Source organism: Pseudorca crassidens, chromosome 11 (genome assembly GCF_039906515.1).
Source record: "Pseudorca crassidens isolate mPseCra1 chromosome 11, mPseCra1.hap1, whole genome shotgun sequence".
In the NCBI taxonomy this organism is placed as follows: Eukaryota; Metazoa; Chordata; class Mammalia; order Artiodactyla; family Delphinidae; genus Pseudorca; species Pseudorca crassidens.
The window spans coordinates 47,081,901-47,099,567 of record NC_090306.1 but is presented as its reverse complement, the minus strand read 5'-3'; the positions used below and the strand labels follow the sequence as shown (position 1 = coordinate 47,099,567).

General features: G+C 40.0%; 2 protein-coding genes across 3 annotated transcripts in view; one reads left to right on the top strand and one right to left on the bottom strand.

The window, feature by feature from the left end:
* The window catches only part of NCKAP1L (NCK associated protein 1 like), a 57,741-nt gene extending 54,565 nt beyond the window's left edge, over nt 1–3,176 (bottom strand). For both annotated transcript variants that reach the window (XM_067696845.1, XM_067696851.1), the window contains exon 1: nt 176–3,176. The gene's annotated coding sequence lies outside the window, so the exon portion shown is untranslated. The remainder of the gene's footprint in view (nt 1–175) is intronic.
* Nucleotides 3,177–4,396: 1,220 nt separating this feature from the next.
* GTSF1 (gametocyte specific factor 1) lies at nt 4,397–17,106 on the top strand. Its single transcript, XM_067698669.1, has 8 exons — nt 4,397–4,446; nt 6,346–6,390; nt 11,387–11,487; nt 13,290–13,416; nt 13,858–13,941; nt 14,407–14,470; nt 16,058–16,152; nt 17,073–17,106. The coding sequence occupies exons 2-8, from the start codon at nt 6,375–6,377 to the stop codon at nt 17,087–17,089; spliced, it is 504 nt and encodes a 167-aa protein (XP_067554770.1). The 5' UTR covers nt 4,397–4,446; nt 6,346–6,374; the 3' UTR covers nt 17,090–17,106.
* Nucleotides 17,107–17,667: the final 561 nt, after the last annotated feature.

Sequence of the window (17,667 nt, the reverse complement as noted above, 5' to 3'; positions counted from 1 at the left end):
TTCCATACAAGACTAGCCCTTTACACAATTTTTAGAAGGTAAAATTTCCTTAGCGTAATTCTGCCATCCTACCATCTTTTCAACAAACTTTTAAGAAGTTTCCATTTTCTTACCTATCTATTCATTAAGCCTTGCCAAAGCAATACTAACAATGGTTTGCAAACTTGGGACTTACAATTTACATCTTAGATGCCAGCACCAGTAAGGGCATGAGGGGCTATTTATTGCTGAGTCCCAGGGAAAGAAATTACCTAGAAGTCAAGGAAAAACACAGAGAACAGATTGCTCGAGTACACTGGCAACTATTACAGGCAATGTGGATTACACAGCTATATAATATTTACATATTAGGACACAGAATGAATTTAAAGACAAAAATTAAGAAGTTACTACTGTTTTGTTTTTGTTTTTTCGGGTTTTTTTTTGCGGTACGCGGGCCTCTCACTGTTGTGGCCTCTCCCGTTGCGGAGCACAGGCTCCAGACGCGCAGGCTCAGCGGCCACGGCTCACGGGCCCAGCCGCTCTGCGGCATGCGGGATCCTCCCGGACCAGGGCACGAACCCGTGTCCCCTGCATCGGCAGGCGGACTCTCAACCACTGCACCACCAGGGAGGCCCCACTACTGGTTTTTCATTTATCCTGTATCATCCTGTGTTTGTGGAGGGGGTTGCTGGCTATTCTTGGCAAACTCCCATTAATGACCCTTTTTTAAACATAAATTTATTTTCAGTGGCTCCCTGGTGGGAACACCTCTCCCTGCTACTTTGCCTGAAAAATTGTAACCAGCCCCAACTTCTCACCCTCCTCTACAGCAATACTTCCCAATCTAACCTCACCAATAAGAACATCTATTATGTTCCCCCATAGATCTCTTTTTGAAATATTTTGCAATTCATTTATTGAATAATTTTCCTATTTTAAATTATACACTTAACAACCAATCAGAAATCATAATTAGATGAGGGAACCAGGACTTAGTTGATAAAATTTAAGCCAAAAACAAAGAAATTTAATGTTTTAGTCTTCTGATGGGCAAAAGTTTAAGTTTTATCAGGCTTTCTGAAACACTGAAAATCTCTAAAGAATCTGAAAGACTACTGGGATTCCTTCAGTCCTAAAAACTAAGAAAACTCATCTTCTAACAAAGTTGGGGTTTTTTTTTCCAGTCATTAGCATACAGATGTCTCTTTACTCATTAGTTCAGTCTTTATTTTTAACTAATAACTCTAAAAATATAATTTAGGGATAAATGCAAGCATATCCAGAGATAGAACCAGCAAAGATCAGATTCAGTTTAGGGAATTAATCCCAACTAGCTCTTAGAATGACCCTGTGTAAATGCCTTGGTCTCTCTCTTTTTTTTTTCCTTTTCAAATACATTCAACCTGGCTGGAAAATCAGTCTGAAAGAAAGCTCAGCAGGGATATCAGATAAAGCAGGAACTTTCTGGGTTGGAAAGGAATGAACAAAGCATTTAAGAATAGAAAGAATAGATGTGTGATGCATTTTTATTTTAATATCTCCACCATTGAAAGACAGGTTTGGTTCTTTTGTTTGTTTGTTTGAAAGTCAGTGGGCTCATTCACTGGTGCTAAATGGAACAACTTTATCAGTTGAGGATCCTGTCACCCTGACAAAGCATTACTGAATGCACTGAAGCCTGACTTTGGATTCTGGTTTGGTACCCACTCCCCGTCCTCTCAAGCTCTTAGCTCTTTCTTCCCCAGAAGTTTCAACCTTCAGGTATCTGAATGAAAAGTTCGGATGGGTCACAGAAACAGTGTCAACAATTTCACCAGATTACCTCAATTTAAAGCCCGAAAAATCGGGCTTCCCTGGTGGCACAGTGGTTAAGAATCCGCCTGCCAGTGCAGGGGACACGGGTTCGAGCCCTGGTCCAGGAAGATCCCACATGCCGTGGAGCAACTAAGCCCGCGAGCCACAACTACTGAGCCTGTGCCCTAGAGCCCATGAGCCATAACTACCAAAGCCCATGCACCTAGAGCCTGTGCTCCGCAACAAGAGAAGCCACTGCAATCAGAAGCCCTCGCACTGCAACAAAGAGCAGCCCACCACTCGCCGCAACTAGAGAAAGCCCGCGTGCAGCAATGAAGACCCAACACAGCCAAAAAAAATGAATAATAAATAAAGCCTGAAAAATCACATTTCATTTCAAGTCACAGTGGCCCCACTAATTCTGCATGAATAATGTTGTGATAAATCCAGAGGTTTAAGGTTTAGGATTTCGTAAAGATTACGTTAAGATACTCTGAACAATCTGAAACTGATTCGCCAAAACAGCAGCTTTTCCTAAAATGCTTTGTGCTAAGCTTGTAAGGAAGCTTTCATTCTTAGCAATCATCTTTCAAGAAGCACTTTAACAGCTTGCTCCTCCTTCACAGGAATCATCTAGGCCACCCAGGTGAAGAATAGCTTTTGTAAGTTCAAAACAGTGCCTAGGTCAGTGGTTCTCAACCCTGACTGCACATTAGATCATGTGGGTAGATTTTTAAAAATAACTATGCCCAACCCTTTAATTGGTCTGGGAGGGGAACGTGGCACAATATGTTTTAAAAGCTCCCCAGATGATTCTAATGTGCAGGCAAGATTAAGAACCAGTAGCCGGGCTTCCCTGGTGGTGCAGTGGTTAACAATCCACCTGCCAGTGCAGGGGACATGGGTTCGAGCCCTGGTCTGGGAAGATCCTACATGCCGCACAGTAACGAAGCCTGTGCGCCACAACTACTGAGCCTGTACTCTAGAGCCCACGTGCCACAACTACTGAAACCCGCGTGCCTAGAGCCCGTGCTCCACAACAAGAGAAGCCACCGCAATGACGAAGGCCATGCACTGCAACGAAGAGTATCCCCCACTTGATGCAACTAAATCCCACGTGCAGCAATTAAGACCCAATGCAGCCAAAAATAAATAAATAAATTTGTTAAAACAAACAAACAAACAAACAGTAGCCTGCAACAAGCAGGCTTGGGCTCTGCTTGCATCAACACATTTCTTTTTAGGGTCCTAATATGAACCAAAGGCTGTGAAGCACACTCTATTCAGCCCAAGGGATGATAATTAAACAAAAAACAGGACTTCCCTGGCGGTCCAGTGGTCAAGACTCCGTGTTTCCAGTGCAGGGTGCTTGGGTTCCATCCCCGGACACGAAACTAAGATCCTGCAAGCCGCGTGGTGCGGACAAAAAAAAAACCAAAAAAAACCGGTAACAATGTTTACATATTATTCGTGTAAAGATAAAATGTCCCACGACCCTTTTCACTGAAGCCACATTAATTTCATGCTGTCAGGATAAGTTCTCCTAAATCATATTTAGGCTCCAGAAACCACTGAAATGTTCTAAAACCCCCAATATTTCAGCACCCAGACTGAGCTCCCAGACTGCCTACCTTGGGCAATACAAAAATTTGTCATATCACATCTCTTACTTCTTGGTTTTGAAAACTATTATTACCAGATCTACCTGTAGTGTCAATCTCTTCCTTTTTTCTGTCTAATCTTCAAAGGCCACATGTCCTTTTTCTCAAAGCCTTCCCCAGGTTACTCTGGGCCCCACTGATTTCCTCCTAATATGAATTTACAGTCTCAACAACTTTTTTGGCATCTGTTACACTACCATTTAACCTTTCACTTTGGGGCCTATTTTCCTAGCACCTTGGAGACAAGAACCACCGCTTGCACCTTTTTTTTGGGTATCACATTTTCCAGAACAAAGGCTCACAATATATGTTTCGTTTTCCACTATCAAATTATAACTTTCTGGCCCTTTTTACCTCGAGCTCTCTCCTCAACTCTAAAACTCGCTTTAATCTGACTAGGGCATCCATCCCACCACGCATTCTCAGATAAACCATTATCAACTTTCGAATTTTGAAATTCTGCCTACAATGCGTGCTAAACAAAAACAACTAGATTCCTGTCCTTGGTGATTCGTTTTGGGGCGTTGGGGTGGGTGGGAGAGGGGTCTGTTGTGTCTGCTTATCTCCTTTTCAATTTTCCTCTTCCTTCCAGTCAAAATCTAAATTATCTTTCTCTCTGGACAACTTCCACAAACAAGGCTTCGTTCTCACCAGTACCCATCGATGGACCCCTAATGAGTCCCGCCCCTCCTCGAGCGCCCATGTCTCAGCACTCGTTCTCCTTTCTAAGATGGCCACCCCAGAGCCCGGCGGGGCAGCGCGAGTTCCACCCACGCAAGGTCACGGTCATTCCGGGGGCCAGAGGACGACGGCCCGAGGTGGGGGGCAGGGGTGGGAGAGCCGAGGAGGCCCTCAGCACAGCCCGCGCCTCGCTCGGTCAGAGTCCAGCCTCCGTCACCGGAAGTGGGGGCCCCACCCCCACCCCCTAACGTCAGGGGCCGGAAGTGAGCGTTGCTGGGCGCGGGTGTGGGGTGAAGGCGAGTGTGAGCGGGAGTGTGACTCGGCCGAGGTAGGAATGACGCGCGGGTCCCGGCTTGGGGCCTCCAAAGACCTCACCTTTAGTGGGCTGGGATACCTTCACCTTCTAGGATCTTCCCTTTTCTGCCCAGAGCTTTCGGCCTCGTGGGTTCTCAGTGCGGCTGTTTTGGCAACCTGTGGTGCCGCCGCTGCTTCGTCCCCTCGAGGTCCTCCCTAGCTCCTGTGTCTCCATTCTTTTAAGTTAACCATCTTCCCCACCTTCTCTTATTTAGTCCCATTGTTTAAATCGACTCTGTTTTGTTTAAAGGAAGAAAAATGATGGTTTTACCGAGACCCCAGCTCGGTTAAGAGTGTAACCAGTTGCTTCAGGCTGCAACCAGCCCCCAAGCTTGCCTGCTAAGTGTCATTTGTCCATTACACCAATGTCTAGTACTAGGAAAAACGTAAAAGACTCACTTGTTAACAGTTTAATACGGAAGATACTTAGACGGACAGGGCTGAATGATGAGGCTATAGATTCCAGTGCCCTTAATCTTGTGTAATTTAGTCTTTTTGCCCCCAAAGGATAGGGTGGCTCCCTACAAGTTGATGAAACTGGCACTGATTGCTCCTTTAAATGACTTAAAATCAAGGAACATAGTGCTTGATTCTTTCTTCCAATTCTCTTTTTTTGTTGTTGAAAAAGTATAAAGTAACTGTGTAACATGTCAAAAGGAATGTCAGAATTTCTTAATCCAGACATGAAAAATATTTTTTATGACAGTTTCACCGATGATTGTCATTTACAAATGAGCTCTGCAGCAAATAACTGAATGAGTTCCAGCTGATCACTTGTATTTCCTATCATAGGTTCCAAGGCTGCTTATGTCATAGAATGGAGGGAAGGGGTGTGGAATTGTATGAGGCGGCAAAGGAGAGCTGGCTCTAGAGGCAATAGATGTAAACCTAGCCAGTTTTCAGAAGTTTCCTATGGAGATGGTTTTATATAAATTTAGTCTTTTCTATAATGATAAGTTTATTTAATCACAGAGCTCAATAGGGGGGAATCTCAGGTGGAAGAGGACTGATACTAAAAAAAAATTTGTCTTTTAATCTTCCACATTTCTGTAACAGACTTGTTCTTTTATGACTGTCAACTACAAAATGGACAGTTCTCGAGTCCTAACATTCAGAAGTTTTGCCTCAATGCATAGAGGGAATGAGTATTAACTGGAGAGATTTAAATAACCAAGTCTATCCATTTTAGCATAGGAGATTTGGGGAGGGGGGTAAAGCATCACTGGAAAAAGTACGGTACTTCCTAATCATGTTTAAGAAAAGTCATAGAAGTAGTAAACTAGAATGTCTCTGGACATATTGGATGGATTGAGTGTATAGTCTGACACAGGCTTCCAGCATCCCCAGGTCCCCGGGGGAGAAGCAAGACTGGCAGCCTGCCCATCCTGTATTTTTGACGACTTGAGAGGAGAGCTTTAACATAGTAACCTTTTCCTTTGTTTATCCTGAAGTTTAAATAACAGTATTCTGGTGGGCTTGACTTGCCCCCTCTAATGTTAAATAGCATCAAACCCTAATAGATGGTAAACAGTGACAGGGTGTTGTAATGGCACTTAACATAGACTGACATCTTATCACCTGAATACAGTTTAAGTTAGTAGTCATATTTGGTTTTTCTTAACTGTGAGCCCTAGAATTTATTCCAAGAGTGTGAATTGGGCAAATGATGTTAAAATGGTTCAAAGTAGTAAAGAATGCCTTCAAGGGGAGAAATTTATTGAGGGGGAGGGAGGTGCTATAAGGGTTTTTTATATTGAACTTGGGTGACTTCAATTCTAGTTTGAATCCAAGCTTGACTCCACTTCTTAGGGCTACTTTTGATACATTTCATTTCTGATTCCCTGATCCATTGCTTTTTTTTCCCCCCCACCAGCACTTGGATTTGGCTCCTTCATTTCCAACATGGAAGAAACTTACAGTACGTACTTCTTTTTGCTTTTAGAAAATAAGTTAAATTACTTACATGTAGTTTTCTGTCTGACAAGACTTTTACTGTGTTGGGAAAGATTCACTTTTCTCACTAGACGGCTGAGAAGAAAATGTCTCCCCAGAGACTGTTTTAGTAATGTAGAGAAATGTCCAAATTTGAAATACGACACTTGAAATTTAAATAAAGAAGTATGAGAAGTCATCAAGCTTTGAGAAAGCTGTGGTTGGGACACCTGTGTTAAACTATATTTTTATTAAATGAAGCATTTTCATTCCTCAGGACTTCAGTTTCTCCTGTTAATGACACAGGGATAGTCATTAACTAACTGGTTTCTTTCTATTTTGTGGGATAATATGATATACATAATGTTGATGTACGCTGAGTTTTCAGACTTAAAGAAATCCTAGGGAGGATTCTTGTTTCTTGAGTGATCCAGGAATCTAGATGGCCCAACAAATCAAATGGGAACCAGGAGACCTAGGATCATACAAGTGTAGCACCAAAAGAGACCTGAAAAATCATTTCATTCAACATTCGAATTTTACAACTGAGAAAACAGAACCTAGATTAATTGATTTGCCTTAAAGTTACATAGGCAGTTGGGGACAGAGTCAGAACCAGAGTCTTATATGTTGTTTATATGTAGTGCCCTACTTGCTACTACAAAGCACTATGGTTTCTAGACCCTGACCAAGTTTGAGGAACATCTGAGTGGATAAAACTCGTCAACAAGGCCTCCTTTGTTTCCTACTTTCTGTCTTGTTCAGAATCTCTATAAGTTCTAACTAAAGGGTATTTTAGTCCCATTCTACCTTCAAGGAAGAGTCCGATAGAATCTTTATCACCAACATGTAGAAACTACATGGAAACAATCTTTATTAAATATCTACAATAGAGATTCTTAAACTTTAGCATGCAGCAGAATCACCTGGGAGGCTTGTTAAAACACAGGTTGCTGGACCCCACCCCCAAAATTTTTGATTCAGAAGGTCTGGGACCCAAGAATTTGCATTTCTAACGTGTTCCCAGGTGATGATGCTAATCTGAGGACCATACTTTGAGAATAATGGATCTGATTCTCCTTGATCTTCCTTAGGGCTTCCTCCTTCACCCCCTTAATTTTTCTAAAAATGTGTTAATTAAAATCTGAGATTTCCATGTGAGATAGATATGAGAGATTTATATTTATTTATTCTTGGAAGCTTACTACTCTATTAAATTAGAAAGCAACATCTCCCCTTTATATCTCTATTCATTACTTTTGTCAGTGGTGATTTTTTTTTTCTTAGAAAAATATCACCTGGTTCTTTTAATTACTGTATTGCTACATAACAGACTTTTTTACGTAGTGATAATCAGTAGATGTTTGTTAAAGAAAGAAGGAAATGGTGAATTTTGCTGTATGTTTACAATTTTATTTAAGTTTTGTGATTAAGTTTAATAAATAAATAAGTTGGCTTGTGAAGAAACAACTCCTTTAAGTCTATAGCATTTCTTTATCTATGTCTTTCTTAATAAAGCTTCATTGTTTTAAGACTTAAAAAAAAGAAAAATATCACCTGGAAGTAGGTTAGAAATGCACAACCTCAGGCCTCATCTCAAACCTGCTGAATCAGAATCTGTATTTTAACACAGTCCCCAAGTGATTTAGCACCGGGAATCATGTTAAAGTGAGAAACAGTGCTTTAGAATATGTTTGACCTTTTTCCCAAAGTGACCTAAAACTCTAACGTTAATCTGATAGACTCCTGAAGATCTCCAGCTTCTGTCTTTGGGCAGTACCTCTTAGCTGATGATACTCTCGTCAAGTCTAGTTCCTTATTTCTGTGAAGTTTCCTCCATTTCTCACCATGGGTTCTGGGCTCTATGCAAGTGTGAGGAACATCTGAGTCTACGCTCTTGGAGGAAGGTTGTCCACAGGGCCTGCTTTGTTTTCCAAATTAAGTTATATTCCCAGAAAGCCACTCAAGATTTTTGCTGAGCAGTTTGATAGTATTCATTACAACTTTAAATGCGTGTATACTTCGTGTAGCACTCTTAGGTATCTGCCCAAGGGAAATACTTGTACAATGCACAAAGAAGTATATGTTATATTGCTAGTCACAGCATTGTATATAAGAGTAAAAAACTGGAAACAACTTAAATGTCTATCCGTAAGGGAACTGATTAAGAATCTATGGTACATCCGTATGCAGCAGTGAAACATTTCTTAACATACTGACATAGAAGGAGTTCAAAGATATGTTAAGTTAAAAGAAAGCAAATAGCAAAATAGGTACAGGAAAGCTTGTCACAGGCTATACTCTGGATGAACTTTGAGGACATTGTGGGAAGTGAAACAAATCAGTCACAAAAAGACAAATGCCATATGATTTCACATATATGAAGTATCTAGAATAGTGAAACTCATGGAAACAAAAAGTAGAATAGTGGTTGCCAGGGTTTACAGGGAGGAGGAAATGGGAGTTATTTAATGGGTATAGAGTTTCAGTTTCGCAAGATGAAAATTTCTGGAGGTTGGTTGCACAACAATGTGAATATACTTAACACCACTGAACTGTATACTTTAAAATGGTTAAGATGATAAATTTTATGTGTATCTTATTACCATTAAAAATTTTTTATTAAAAATAAAATTTAAAAAATTTTAATCTAAAAAACCAGTTTAGGGCTTCCCTGGTGGCGCAGTGGTTGAGAGTCTGCCTGCCAATGCAGGGGACACGAGTTCGTGCCCCGGTCCGGGAAGATCCCACATGCCGCGGAGCGGCTGGGCCCGTGAGCCATGGCCGCTGAGCCTGCGCGTCCGGAGCCTGTGCTCCGCAATGGGAGAGGCCACAACAGTGAGAGGCCCGCGTACCGCAAAAAAAAAAAAAACAAAAAAAACCACAAAACAGTTTAGAGCTGACCTAAGTTATCAGAGACCAAAAAGTAAAGCATTTTGGTAGGAAGCTATCATTATCAACTCTGATGAATACCACTGTATGGGCAGTAAAATGTGTATGAATCATAAAGTACGTCCAGTCTCTGTCAGCTGCTGACATGGTGTATCGTTTGCTAGTGATGGAATGGATTAAATGAAGGAAAACTAACAAGAATTTCATCCGTACACTCTTCCCGGGTGTCCTGAAGCTTCAGAAATATGAAAAGATTGCTGGTCAGGATGAGCCTGGCTGGCATAATAAGCCTGCTTGTCCTTTAAGACTTTTCGTTCCTATTCATTCTGTCCTTCAAGTCACCTTTCTGGCTCATTTGCATCACGATCATGGTTAGCAATTTATCCCATGTTTACCACTCTTCCAGTGAAGCTGTCTGTTTCAATTCCCCACTAGCTTCTGATTTTCATAGCAGTCTCCTGGTTTATAAGCTTCTTATCAAATGTGAATTGTTTATCTTATTTCACTTTTATTATTGCCTTCAGTGGTGGCAACAGCATTTTATTAGGTTGCCTCTTGTCCTCATAATATATTCAGAATGTGCTTAACCATTTAATTTCCCTTCTTTAACCAGGCTTCTTAAAATTTGGGGCTCAGCCTGGACATTTTGCAGAACATAAGGATAGTTGTACACGTTCAGAGAAACTTCTCTAGTTTCTATTCAAACTATTGAAATGGTCCCTAAAAGTATAGTCTTCTAAGGGTACTTTTAAATAGCGTGATATAGGTTAGGGGCTTTCTTTCACACAGCAGCCCCTTTAAGGTATCTGCATTTGTCTTAATAACTTCGGGTTCTCTTTTTGCAGATTATTCTACTTTTTTATCTGGCCAGTTTGATAATCACTAGGTTAAAGAATTCTCTGTCTTTCTCTCATTATGTTCCAAAATATGAAAAGTAAAACCACCGATCTGGTAAAGGTATTGGTTTCATTTGAGAGGTAACTAGATTAACCAAGATCAGGAACTACTTATAGAAGTACATTAAAGCAGACAGACGAAAAAGAAATCTATCAATGAATATTTCTCAAGCTTCCATAGAACGTATAACTGATATAGAGCAATGCTTACCAACTCTTTTCATGTCATAGCATACTAGTAAATAAGGATGCTAGTGTAGGGGATTAACTACCCTCAACTTACCCTAGGACTGGTTGGGGAATAGGGGACACGCATGCAATGGACCCCCACGGCAGTGTATCAGTACACTGTCCATTCCAACCTTCAACATACTGGCTGGGAAGCTCTGGTTGAACTAGCTAGAGATAAGAATGACCCTGAATTAGCACTTTTTTTTCTTTTTGGCTGTGTTGGGTCTTCGTTGCTGTGCGTGGGCTTTCTCTAGTTGTGGCGAGCGGGGGCTACTCTTTGTTGTGGTGCGCGGGCTTCTCATTGCGGTGGCTTCTCGTTGTGGAGCACGGACTCTAGGCACACGGGCTTCAGTAATTGCAGCACACGGGCTCAGTAGTTGCGGCACACAGGCCCTAGAGCATGTGGGCTTCAGTAGTTTGGGCATGCAGGCTCAGTAGTTGTGGCTCGCGGGCTCTAGAGCACAGGTTCGGTAGTTGTGGTGCACAGGCTTAGTTGCTCTGCAGCACATGGGATCTTCCCGGACCAGGGCTCGAACCCGTGTTCTCTACACCGGCAGACAGACTCTTAACCACTGCGCCACCACGCAAGTCCTATGACACTGAATTAGCACTTTTAGAAAAGGAAAAGATGTTTCATTTAATTTTTTTGTTTATAATAAGGGTAACCAACAATGAAAACAACAATATTCATGTACAACCAAATCTGAACCAAGACCCCACCCCATGACTGCTGGTTTTGCTGGACTTAATGAAGATTCGATGATAACGCAGTTTTATCTTCTCACAGTTACATTTTTATTTTCAGATGTTTAGTCACCCTTTCAAAAAAAAAGTCCAAGCCGTCGTTAGGCTGTCTTGTTGAACTCTTACAGATTCTGTTGAAAAAATCCAGTGTGCCGGGGATGCTGAAGTTTTACAAGGGCCTGTTAAGCTTTATACTTACCCTGTTTTTCTCTCTTTCAGTCGATACCCTGGACCCTGAAAAGCTGTTACAATGCCCCTATGATAAAAACCACCAGATCAGGGCCTGCAGGTTTCCTTATCATCTTATCAAGTGCAGAAAGGTAGGGTATTATTTTCTTAATTTGCCCTGTGATGCCCTCCTGAGTTCTTTTTAAAAGCCAAATTTTGTAACTATCAAATAATTTTAGCATAAATGTTTTAACTGAATGCCAGAATTGCTTTGGGTTAAATACCAATATTTATAGAAAAGAATTTGTTTATTTCTTGGATATGTAAGTTTTTTCTTATTTTGGTTTTCCCCCCACTAGTGACAGAGCACCCTTCATAAACAGCGTCTCAAGAATCTTCGCAGCCTTTGTAAAGAGGAAACACTAATTTTTGCTAGCAGTGAGAAATCCCTCTTGCCTTGTGAATTTGATGTGTTCATTGTCCTGATAAGGATTGAGTATTGTAATACACTTATTTCTGATTTTTTTGTTTGTTTGTTTAGAAATTTTAGAGAAGTTGAACAGCTAGAGGTTAACCCAAGAAAAGATCATTCCTAAAAATAACTTTCTCCAAGTTTCAACAGTAAGCATCTTTGGGGGAAAAAAAAACAGCTCAAAGATTTTTTTTTCCTCTGGTCACCCTTTTGTAGACTTAGCTGATGTAAGCTAGTTTAATGCTGATATATTAATTGAGGCAGTTTGAAAGGATTGTTAGAATATAGATGTCAGATACAGAGGCCAAAGTTCTGCCAGGATTTATGCTTGGAAAACAATTTTAGTATTTAATCTAAACCTGCATACAATTCAAGTATGCATTAACATTCTTCAAAGGATGTTTCTCTTGCAGTCCTGGAGGCATGATTATAATGCCATTGTTGATTATTTCTCAGCTCCTTTTAATCTCTAGAGCAAGGATTCCTTAAGGTTGAACCTGGGCAATATGGACTAGCAAATACTACCACAACTTCCTCCCCTAGGCTCTCAAAAATGTTCCAAGGATAAAGGTTGGGAAAGGGGTCCAAGTGGTAAGAAGACATTGTCATAACTCCCCTATTCTAATGCTCTTAATCTTCAGCTACAAAACCTTTGCATTCGAATGCCTGATATCCCTTACAAAAATCATGGAGATACCTGCCCTCACAATTTTCTCCATCCCCTATATTTTTCCACCCTTCTCCCCACTTTACATTATTTTTACTTTTTTGAGTATCATTTATGATACATCTTTTGCTTCTCCTAATAAATTTCTTAATTGCTGGTAAACTTACCATAGGATTTGGGTGATATTAAACATTTTGTTTTGTTTTCTTGTTTTGTATTAAAATAAAGAACTTGGTCAGCAGAGTTCTCTATCATTTGGACTTTTCCTTAGTGAAATAGCTGAAATAAAGGTCAAATTGTTCAGAGCCTCATTTCAGGCATCATTACTTTAAATAAGCGTTCCTGTGTTAATCTGAAAAATCATTGGGTTTGCCTCTTCTGCAGCTCCCTTCCAACAGCTGTTTTCCTGCACTATTGTACTGCAGTAGCAGGGGCACTACTGCAATGCAGACTAAGTGTGTTTTAGTGTTGCTGTTCGTCCTGAATATCAGCTTTCAAAGATGTCCAGAGAGCTCTACCATTACAGGCTGTGCCACCTGAATCTTGTGACCCTGAGAAGTAAACGGGGTGAAGATATGTTTCAAATACCCCATCCTAAATTCACTGCTTACTTCCATACAAGCCACTTTAACCCCAATATCTGTGTTGTCAGTCTTTATAATCATAACAAAGAGGCTTAGCTTTTGATGATTCTGAGGTAATGTCTCTATGGTCCATATGAGTGATAAATAATTCCCTCTTAATGTTCTACTATGAGTTTACCTACCAAGTTAAGCCACAAGTTTATTGACGGACCCCTTTAATTTTTTTCACAGAATCATCCTGACATCGCAAACAAACTGGCTACTTGTCCCTTCAATGCTCGCCATCAGGTTCCTCGGGCTGAAATCAGTCATCATATCTCAAGCTGTGATGACAAAAGCTGTATTGAGCAGGATGTAGGTAAGACTGACTAGCTAAATGTTTCAGTGTTGGAGGTTAGCCCCTTCAAATTTATATGACGCTACGTTATCACCTTGATTTTGGCTTTCATCATTTCAGAAGAACAATGGTTTTCTGCCTTTGAGATTTTTATTTTAGCAGCAAAAGGTTGTCAGGTTGTGTTTGTCAGACTGCTTTCTCTTCTGAACAACCTGATTTCATTTTGCTAATAATTCATCTAAAAATGAAAATTCTTTTATTACCATAAATATGGCAAACATCTTTGTTTCTGCTTCTCTTTCTTGTCTTCTGTTGGCAAGGGGATAAGACCTCTCTGTTTAGCTTTCATCCCATCCATTTTTCAGAAACAAAGACCCTGCAACCTTTTAAGCCACTAACCCCTTTAAACATAATAACTTTGCAGTGTTCCCTTGTTAAGTCAGAATCTCTATTGTCTTGCAGTCAGCCAAACCAGGAACCTTGGACAAGAGGCTCTGGCTGAGAGCACATGGCAGTGCCCTCCTTGCGATGAAGACTGGGATAAAGGTGAAATGCTTCTACATCTTTTTCTTCACAATGTCAAAATCTCAAGTCATTTGCTTTAGACAGAAGGAAGATTTTCCTTTTTTATGAACATACCATGTTGTTCAGAATGACTTGTTATTTTTATTGGGCCCCAATACAAGCACATATTTCTCTCTGTGCAGACACGTGGAACAGCCTATCCCTCTTGATTGGAAAAAGCACTTCTTTACATCTGTTTTTTTCCATAAATTGTGTTGTACCATCTGTGTTTGGTTGCTACTAGGCACATTTATTATTATTTATGTCACTTGTGTTTATATCCTTCAATTAAATTCTTGCTACTCTGTCACTTAGGCCAGGTACTTGATCAGTTATTACTTGCTTCTCTAAACTTATGTTTATTATTTCTCATCTTACAAATTCAACTAGCATGAATTGGTGTTTTACCTAGTAGTACCACAAACCATGTTTTGCTTCCTTTGGCAGATTTGTGGGAACAGACCAGCACCCCATTTGTCTGGGGCGAAGCCAACTACTGTGGCAACAACAGGTAAATGAAAGGGTCTCATTCCCACCTCTTCCTCCCAGAATCACAGTGCTCTGTTACCAATAGAAGCCACCAAAGCATGTATTGACCTCTTTCCTTGATGATGTTACTTGGTGGTAATTTAGTCTAGATATAGTTTTGGTGGGGTTTTTTCCTTATTTATTCCTTGATTCATAAAAAGGTCACATGCTTTGTGTTAATTACCACGGGAACACAAAAATACTAGCTTATAGTCTAGTAAGGGAGACAGTGGCGCCAGCCATTCTTATGTCTTAGTTGGAGTTTTTGCTAAGTTCACATTATTTTAATGCTTTGAAAAAATTCTCTAGCTATACCACATGTATCATTTTTACTCTGGGTAACTAGTGTCTAAGGAAAAAGTAATCTTAAAAGTTCTATTTTTTTAATAAATTTATTTTATTTATTTATTACTTTTGGCTGCGTTGGGTCTTCGTTGCTGTGTGCAGGCTTTCTCTAGTTGCAGCGAGCGGGGGCTACTCTTCGTTGTGGTGCACGGGCTTCTCATTGCAACGGCTTCTCTTGTTGCAGAGCACAGGCTCTAGGTGCGCAGGCTTCAGTAGTTGTGGCTCGCGGGCTTCCGTAGTTGTGGCACGCAGGCTCAGTAGTTGTGGCCTGGGGGCTCTAGAGCTCAGGCTCAGTAGCTGTAGTGCACGGGCTTAGATTGCTCCGCGGCATGTGGGATCTTCCTGGACCAGGGCTTGAACCTGTGTCCCCTGCATTGGCAGGTGGATTTTTAACCACTGCGCCACCAGGGAAGCCCAGAAGTTCTTGACTTGAGATTGGGCAATCCATAATACCAAATGGGTAGGAAAGAAAACGCATCTCTTCTTCCCACTGATTTTGTATCTAATTTAAACCTCTTAAGATTTTTCATTACTATTTGATCTTCAAACCTTAAAAGATTCCCTGGCAGTCCAGTGGTTAGGACTCCGTGCTTTCACTGACGAGGGCACAGGTTCAATCCCTGGTTGGGGAACTAAGATCCCATAAGCTGCGTGGCAAAAAAAGATCATGTTTCAAACCCAAATGAGAATACTTCTGGATTAGAAAATGAAGGAATTAGATGCTAGACTTCATTTTTTTCCTCAAATAGAACACTTATCAATTTTTATTTTTTAGCTCCTGAAGTCAGTTAGTTATAATAAATGTATCTTAGTCTGTGTATGCACTGAGATAGAAAAACTTAAAGATGAATTCCATTGGTACAATTTTAATTTTATCTCAGTTCTGTGAGATTTGTTGCCTTTAGTTTGGTTGTCTTGGCATTTTATCTCTTTTATCTGTTGAGTTCATGAGCCTGTCATACAACTGAACAGTAGATGGCATTGCTGTTTATCTCAATTTCTGGAAAATGAAAATGGTTAGACTCATCTTAATGCCTGTACAGAAGACTGAGCTTTCCAGAGAACCTGGTAATCATTCTCATTGTGAGAATGTTTTGATGGAAATGTGTTTACATTTCAGAATGTAGGTTGTTGTTTTCCCCCAAATTACAAAAAACACATTTGATTGTCTTGTGTGTGCCTGCCTGAAGAATACATATAGTCAAATTCATCTTTCTTTTTGCAGCCCCGCAAGCAACATAGTTATGGAACATAAGAGTAACCTGGCTTCAGGCATGCGTGTTCCCAAGTCTCTGCCATATGTTCTGCCATGGAAAAACAGTAAGTGAAATAGAGGCAAAATGCTTTTACTCTGTTTGTTGTGCTAAATACAGTTGGTCTTGATTATTCAAGGACATGTTCAGTCTGAACACCTAGTACCCACATGACCCTGAGAGTGAGTGCCTCCTTAAATCTTGCACCCCAAGCACCTTACTCACTTCCCCCTACTCCTGGTTAGTAGCAGGAAAGGACAAGATCACAGAAGCATAAAGAATATTTTCAAGATGGGGTGATCACTGACATCGAATACCATGGGTAAATTTGGGGACCAGTAAAAAGGCTATTGATTTTGACTAGGAGGAAATCATCCCTGATTTTCAGGCCATAATATTGATAGGGAATTAGGATTAAAAATTGGATTGCAGGGGCCTAAAAGGTACTGGGTAGAGACAAAATGAAAGTAATAAGTCGTAAGAACCACCATAAGAATGGTATTCAGATGTCTTTCCTAGGCGTCAGAGACCATGCTGAGTAAACAGGTATGAAATTCATGTCATACCACCCTAGAAAAGAAATTCCCACATATGGTACACCCAAGGTGCTGTCATTTTTATTTAGTACAAACTTTCTTTTCCTAATGTTGCCCCCAAATTCAGATTCTCTTGATTTCAGTTTTTGCTACTGTTTGAGCTAATTTTTAAATGGCTAGAGTATCCCCTTTAAAACATTTCCCTTTGGATACTTGCATTTCTCCAAAAATGAGATCACCAAATCATATGCCATAAGGCTTGATAGGTAGAGGACTGTTTCCTTTTTCCATGCTCTTGAGTGGAATCCAATTGCTAATTTTAAATTCTTCTCCTTTTATATTATAATTCCATATACCCCAGGAATAAGTCATTCGTGTTTAGTAAGAGTAGGGGATGGAGTGATTTTCAATTGACATGGCGTATTTATTTTGAAATATTTCTACTCCATAGATGGAAATGCACAGTAACTGAGTATCTATCTCAAGTAAGTATTCCAGTTTTATTTCACTATTTTTTTTTCCAGATGGTAGCAAGATTTAACTGGACATAAAGCAATTTGGGTCCAATTTTCTTTCAGATTATGGTACCAAATTAAAGCTTTGTATGTGCCTGTGTTTTTAAGTATATATCCTCTGTTATGGCTTTACACACTAATGAATAGGCATTTACTAGTTAAATTAGAATTCTGTTACATGCCAAGTTGCTTTCCCTAATGTTAGTGCGCACTGCCTCTTTCCTTTTTCTTTTTTTTTTATCAAAGTTGCATTCTAGATCTATCATGCCTTTTTTTTTTTTTTTTTTTTTTGCTATTCAAATACATTTTAATAAATTACTCTTTTGTTATTTTTATAAAATTGTGTCTATTGCTTTAAATATCTACATAATTTACTGGCACTTTTAAGTCTTTGACATGTACAATTCCCTATTTTATTTTATTTTATTTTATTTTATTTTTTTTTTTAAACATCTTTATTGGAGCATAATTGCTTTACAATGGTATGTTAGTTTCAGCTTCACAACAAAATGAATCAGTTATATATATACA

Excerpts from the sequence above, each read along its gene's own strand:
- GTSF1 (XM_067698669.1), top strand. Across the intron at positions 11,488-13,289 it reads ATCTTATCAAGTGCAGAAAG|AATCATCCTGACATCGCAAA; the intron begins GTAGGGTATTAT and ends TTTTTTTCACAG. Across the intron at positions 13,417-13,857 it reads CTGTATTGAGCAGGATGTAG|TCAGCCAAACCAGGAACCTT; the intron begins GTAAGACTGACT and ends ATTGTCTTGCAG.